The sequence below is a fragment of the Dreissena polymorpha genome, chromosome 7, assembly GCF_020536995.1.
Source record: "Dreissena polymorpha isolate Duluth1 chromosome 7, UMN_Dpol_1.0, whole genome shotgun sequence".
Lineage (NCBI taxonomy): Eukaryota > Metazoa > Mollusca > Bivalvia > Myida > Dreissenidae > Dreissena > Dreissena polymorpha.
The window spans coordinates 56844073-56850867 of NC_068361.1; the positions used below are offsets into that span (position 1 = coordinate 56844073).

The following is a 6795-nucleotide window of genomic DNA, read 5'->3' on the forward strand; positions in this document are numbered from 1 at the left end:
TGTTCACTTCAAGCTCTCGGTGACGTCTACCATACTATGGCGGAATAACGCTTTGTCATAATCATTTTAAAACAAAACGTTTAAATTCGCATATACTTTTGGTTTGCATTTTCTATGCCCATCTTAATATTGAAAGATTGCTAAGGTTCCTAAATTTAGTATGCCTGTTAACATATTACATATTCTTCGTTTCAGTAAGTAGATAAAACAAAATGTTTCGTTTATTTCACCATTTAAATACTAGTACATATATACATGAATCACTATGCTGGCAAAAAAGTGAAACTTATATGTAGCAATAATAACTAAAAACTATAGCTGACCTTTAACTTCGTCAGCTTCATCTTCTCTACCGTCACGGTGAGAGTGGCCGAAACGATAAAGCGACATAAAAAAAAACAACTGTACAACATGATAAAGGATTCTTGTGGGTATTCGGTGAGGTCGTGAATACATCGAATTTTCTCACCGCATTTAAATCAGTGACTGACCTCACACACTGTTCCATCCAGAAACTCCAAATCTGTATTAGCTATTCACCAAAATCATGTATTTACAAAGTTTCAAAATATCAGAGATAGAAACATATTTTTGGAACAGTGCACAAATAAAACTTTGTGGAAAAAATAACAAAATGTGTGTGTATTAAATGGTACGGTTCAATGAGGAGTAAACAATTCGTAAATGAAATAGAGCAATCAACCATCCCATTTGTTACACATCATTGTTAATGAAGTGTTGATAAAGCCGTAATTTCAAGAGAATAAGCGCTTGTCTTTGAACAACCTGTTGTTTCTATATATTCTTTACTACGTATATTCAGTTCACCTGCTCTATGAATCCATGAAGTTGGTAATATGCTTTCTATAAATAATATCATGGACAGTCTTTGCAGAAGCACGCTTCGCTCGTGCAAATGCGCATCGTCGTTATGCTGCAAAATCTTCGCGGAGGTTTGGTCCATTGTTGCTATCAAAGCGTTCATGATCAGAACTGCGGTCATAATAATAAAAGCCACAAATATAATACTGCCCACAAGAGAATGTTTAGTGGCGTAAACGTTCGGGATGCCACCTAAGCCTACGGTCACCTTGAACATCGACAAAATCAATCGTCCGTAGTCTCTATACTCTTCCTCATCGATCGCTCTCGAGCCTTGAATGGACATGTACATTGCGGTGGAAAAGCTTATGAGCAGAATCGCGAGAATGATTGAGAATCTAAATATATCACCGGCGAGAACTTGGTGGATAAGAAGCGAGAACTGACTGAACATAGTTATCGTCCTTAGAAAGAACAGCGTTAAAAACCACCCTACGATAATTCCAACGATGAGGCAATAGTTTTCATACGCGTCACTCCATATGGCGGCGAATAGGTCAATGAGCAGACATGCGCAGAATACATAAATAACAACGCGAAACAATCCGTTGCTGTAGGCATTTTTAAAAGACCGGGATGTCCAGCGCATGTGTCCTTTTACCATCCGAAGCAAATCCTGCGCGATGTAAACTGTTGCAAACACTGCACTTATAATGGCGTATGTTGTTGTGAATAAATCGTACGGAATATCACTTTTAAACACTGGTATCATATCGGTGTCAAATTTCAATGTTTGTTGGTTTTTTGAATTATATAGTTGTTGAGACCGTTCGATAACGTACCAGGTAAAGAAGCACATGTAAAATAGGTGAAAGAACATAAGTATCCAAACGACTGTGCTATACGACGCCCATTTGTTCTGTATTATTGTCTTCACAGGCAGGAATGAAATGAAAGGAAATGCTAATTTCGGATTCAATTCCATCAACAGATACAAAATTGATGTCTGCCTCTTGAACGAGACTTGCATGGCTTTGGGTGTCATTTGTTTTCTTTTCAAGAGGTTTTCATCTGGTCGTTGCCTGGTTTGATCAGCCGACGGTATGTCAAATTCTGTTACGTCAAACTCCTTGGTTACGAACAAACCATCATGGATGAATCTTTTACAGTACACCTTCAAAATAATGAATATGAGCCTTAACACTTGACGTTTTTAACAAGTAAAAGCAAATGTTCTAGGCAAAGTTTATCGTCATTTATTATTAGTTTTTTACATTTAGAACTTCTTACATTTTTAATAGGATGTTTCAATAAAACAAACTGATCTTTTTGTTGCTAAACACAATACGAATTCAGACATTACCTTATACAATCAATATACCATAATATAAACAAGAAATATATATATATACATAAACATGAATAAAAGAATCCAGGCTGGTACACAATGAGAGACAAAATTAGGTAAGAAACACTTAAATTGCATACCCCTTCAATGTTCATAATGACCTTAAATATCTGAAAGAGTCCCATTTCAGCCGCTAATTTTAAAGGTGTCATGCCATCTGCGTTAGCAATCAGCCAAACTGAGTTTGCGCGTCTGGTTGCAGCATCGGAATACCGTGTTGTTCCTTTTTGGTTATTTGCAATGTAAGTAGTGTCGAGTTCCGTAATACATTTGCACATCATCAGACTTTCTGGCATTCTTTCCACGTTACATTTTGAATATCTGAAAGACACACAAGGCTTTGAAATTATTTGAGATGTTATATACATTTCACGATTTTCTGTTTATGTTTTTTGTATTTGTTCAATATAAGAAAACTTTTTTTTCAAGCAACAAGCTATGAAACTTGTATTGGCAAATGTGTATATAATGTGTGCAAGATGCTTAATCTGCTATTTTAAGAAATCATTGAGTAACCTTATTTTTTAAGTCCATACTTTCATCTCACAGAAAGTCAAACAAATCTCATCTTAGAGAAAGAACATCGTTTTGTGAAGTCTACCTAATTAAATACATCCCAACGTAACTGAGACATTTTATACCCGGTTTGAAGGCTACTTTGTGAACACAACGGAGAATGTGGTATCAAGCAGTTTATGAATATTATATTACTAAGTTTATAATATTATTTATTTTGGGAGTTTAGGAATTGGGTGGTGAATTCCGGCCTTGATTCTTACTGAAAACTACCTGATAAGCGAATGGCACAGCGTTTCACCCAAACTGTTGGTTGCGTGTAAATCAGCCCCATTCGTAATGAGCAGCCGTACCATGTCTGAAATATACCCTCTTAATGGAAGACGAGCGCAGGGATGATGTATAGCAACTTAACAAAGAGCAACACCTTGAGAATTTCTGAAACTATGTAAGGATGCAATACTCCACAGATTAACAGAATTGAATGTGAATAACATCCGATTTAAAACGAACAGATACGTCGTTTTATTAATTATATATTTATCTTCGAGTTGTTTTGTCTTCCAAAGTTTAATGTGCGTGTTGAACTTGAACCTATAAATGAATGACCTCATATGAAAGAAATAAATGCACTCGATCTATGCGACGATCATTTGTATTTCTACTATGAGTAGATAATAAATCGCTCTGATTACAACATACCTGTGTTATACGTGAGCGCCGCAGTAGAAAGGGACAACTCTCCCATCATAACAGTACCGCAGAACATGGTGCCTGTAGCAGGTATATGCCAATCAAAGTTGACGTTGTTTCGGTCCCTCGTTGCATACTTCAGCATGATCCTTACCAGAGAGGTGTTACCTTTACAGATAGCCATGTGTAGGGGTGTCTGCCCCGCATACTCACTGTTTTGTTGCCGACCCTGAACTATTAATTCCGGGTAACGCTTCACAAATAATCGTACCAGTTTCTCGATACACTTATTGTTGTTTTCTTTTTTGCTCCACTTCACGACCACATGAAGCACTGTTTCGCCATTTCTATCGTCCGCCATTGATAAAAGTTCTTGCAAAGAAATCACTTGATCCCAATGTTTGACTTCCGTGTTTGTTTCCGTAAATTCCCCTTCGTTTGAGTTTGTACTATTCTTTGGATAAATCATTGCTTTTATCTCTTTATACAACCTTCTCGTTATTTTCTCATCGTTCATTAACCCACATAGTCGCTCCAACACGTCATACACGTTGAATTTGGTGACAGACGACCGACCCGTTGTTGAAATCAATGGATTTATTGGGTCATCCGTATTTGATTCTCTCCCAGTGTTTGACGGCCCCTGTGTAACTGGATACAAATCGTTCGAGGGTATTGGCAGGTTCCCTAAGTGTGTTACCCTAGCGACCTCTCTCAGTGGCATTGGTTGTTCTATGTCGTCTGGTGTTATTCTGCTAGAACGTCGTCGTCTCGTGGGCCTTTCCCATCTTCGAGGAACGTTCACATCCATAGAATAAATATTATTCACAACAGTTACACTTTATAAAATGAGATATACTATAAATGTATTAGGTTTATGTCTTTCCAACCCATGATAGTTTTTTGTTGTAGTTCCCTGGGTCCTTTAAAACCATTTGAGATTGTTTTACAATTCTCTTCTTTTGTTCGTTGTATCGCTATTGTCTATGTGCAGTGTCTGTGGCATTTCCATTATTCAATTTCAAACGAGGAATGATACGTGTAAATATTGATTACCGCATGTCATTTACTTGATCAATAAATACTTGATACGTGGTTTACTATAAGGAAACTTGGTTTCGTTGTAAATTACATTCCTTTTTTTAATATTGCTCGAGGACGAGGTTAAAATTGTATAAATTATGTGAATATTATTTTCACCAGCATCGTCTTTAATTTTGTTTTATGGTGTCATTATTTCTAGACTAAGATTGCGGTTTATCTTGCTTAACATGCAACATTTTTTATGGATTACAGTCAGTTATAATCTGTAGCCCAGGCCAGATGTTTTCATTTTACTTTTTTTATGTTTAATTCAAATTTGATACCGAACAAAATCAACACAAATGCATTAGTGTTAGCTTATATTATTTAAAACACTGTCATTAACATCGGTATAATGAGCTTATCTGAACATATATGTTTCTAAACGTTTGTATATTATATCTGTGTATTAAATTCGGCCTCATAATAATGATCTTTTTAAATTCGGGTTAAATTACATAACTAAGTCTGTGTTTGTTAACATTTTAGACATAATTGAACACTGTTGATGTTGACTATATTTTCAAAATTGGTCAACATACAAGACAATTAAATGCGACACATAAGAAAATGCTATCAAATAAGCCTGTGCAATCCTTAGAATTCAGCCACATAACACATTAAAATGAAATACAAAAAAAAAACTTTCAAGTCCATGAATTTAGCTTGATAATCAGCCATTTATTTAGTAAGAGCGTGGGAATAATCAGAACAATTAAATATTTTGAGAATGTTCAGTTGTATAATTCCTGATATATTGATCAGTGCATATACATCATACCATTTTTTAACACTTGTTCGTTGTGTTAGAATATGTTTGTGTTACTGAGGCAAACGTGCATTGGTGATTTATTTGCGGATGATGCCACCGCATGAGCGTTTATTATAGTATTTATTTGACGCATTCGCTCGTTCATTTTTTGTAAGAAACTTGATTTTTTTCCATTCGTATATTATTGTGATTTATTTTATTCGTTACAAACCTCTTTAATGGCATTTGGTGTTTTAGTTTCTTTTTCAAAGCAATTATAAACCAATGTTGTATATACCCACCATGGCAAACTGGCAATTTAAGAAAGTCCGTAATGAAAGAGAATGAAGTTAACGTTAGCATCCTTTTTAGAGTTAAGATAGTAATGAATGTCCGATTTGATTTGTGGTTATTATTCTACAATGTTTATAAAATTCTGAAATATTGATAATGGCAACGATATTGTTATACATGAATACGGCATAGCACTATAATTCACAAAAAGGTGTATTGCTATCTGCAGTGTCCATTTTAGGGGATTTTTTAAGGGCATGGTTGTTTCTTAAGGCATGCTTGTTTTTTAATATCATAAATATAAGTACATGAGATCCTTTTACTCTTAGTTTTCTCTGTTTGATAAGTACCTGGCATGTGAATATATAAATTTGTGTGACTTATCGAACTTGCAGAAAATTGGCAGTGGGTTGGTGAAAATTATAGAAATGGGCTTGGAAGCGAAATAAATTAAGACCCTTGGTTAAAAATTAACAATATTTTTCCGTTGTCTGCGTTACAGAGTATAGCAGAGAGACAGTCAGACAGACAGACAGACAGACAGACAGACAGACAGACAGACAGACAGACAGACAGACAGACAGACAGACAGACAGACAGACAGACAGACAGACAGACAGACAGACAGACAGACAGACAGACAGACAGACAGACAGACAGACAGACAGACAGACAGACAGACAGACAGACAGACAGACAGACAGACAGACAGACAGACAGACAGACAGACAGACAGACAGACAGACAGACAGACAGACAGACAGACAGACAGACAGACAGACAGACAGACAGACAGACAGACAGACAGACAGACAGACAGACAGACAGACAGACAGACAGACAGACAGACAGACAGACAGACAGACAGACAGACAGACAGACAGACAGACAGACAGACAGACAGACAGACAGACAGACAGACAGACAGACAGACAGACAGACAGACAGACAGACAGACAGACAGACAGACAGACAGACAGACAGACAGACAGACAGACAGACAGACAGACAGACAGGACAGACAGACAGACAGACAGACAGACGACAGACAGACAGACAGACAGACAGACAGACAGTATATTTCAATTCAATAAGGCATTTATGCCCACGAGGACATATATACAATACAAGTATTGAGGAACAGTGTAGCCTATAATACAAAATTTTCACAAAAGTTGTAGTTGTATGTTTGCAACATTTGGAGAAGATCACTTGGAGAACAATATTT

The 6795-nt window shown here is 36.5% G+C and overlaps 1 protein-coding gene across 1 annotated transcript; it reads right to left on the reverse strand.

Moving 5' to 3' along the window:
• Positions 1–460: 460 nt before the first annotated feature.
• On the reverse strand, positions 461–3800 carry LOC127839726 (transient receptor potential cation channel subfamily V member 5-like). Its single transcript, XM_052368111.1, has 3 exons — positions 3449–3800; positions 2311–2387; positions 461–1996 (listed from the first exon to the last, which is right to left on the reverse strand). The coding sequence occupies exons 1-3, from the start codon at positions 3798–3800 to the stop codon at positions 728–730; spliced, it is 1698 nt and encodes a 565-aa protein (XP_052224071.1). The 3' UTR covers positions 461–727.
• Between the last annotated feature and the right edge of the window lie 2995 nt (positions 3801–6795).

Excerpts from the sequence above, each read along its gene's own strand:
- LOC127839726 (XM_052368111.1), bottom strand. The coding sequence starts at position 3,800 with ATGGCGGACGATAGAAATGGCGAAACAGTGCTTCATGTGGTCGTGAAG. Across the intron at positions 2,388-3,448 it reads GGCGCTCACGTATAACACAG|ATGGCATGACACCTTTAAAA; the intron begins GTATGTTGTAAT and ends TTGCTAACGCAG. Across the intron at positions 1,997-2,310 it reads TCATTATGAACATTGAAGGG|GTGTACTGTAAAAGATTCAT; the intron begins GTATGCAATTTA and ends ATTATTTTGAAG.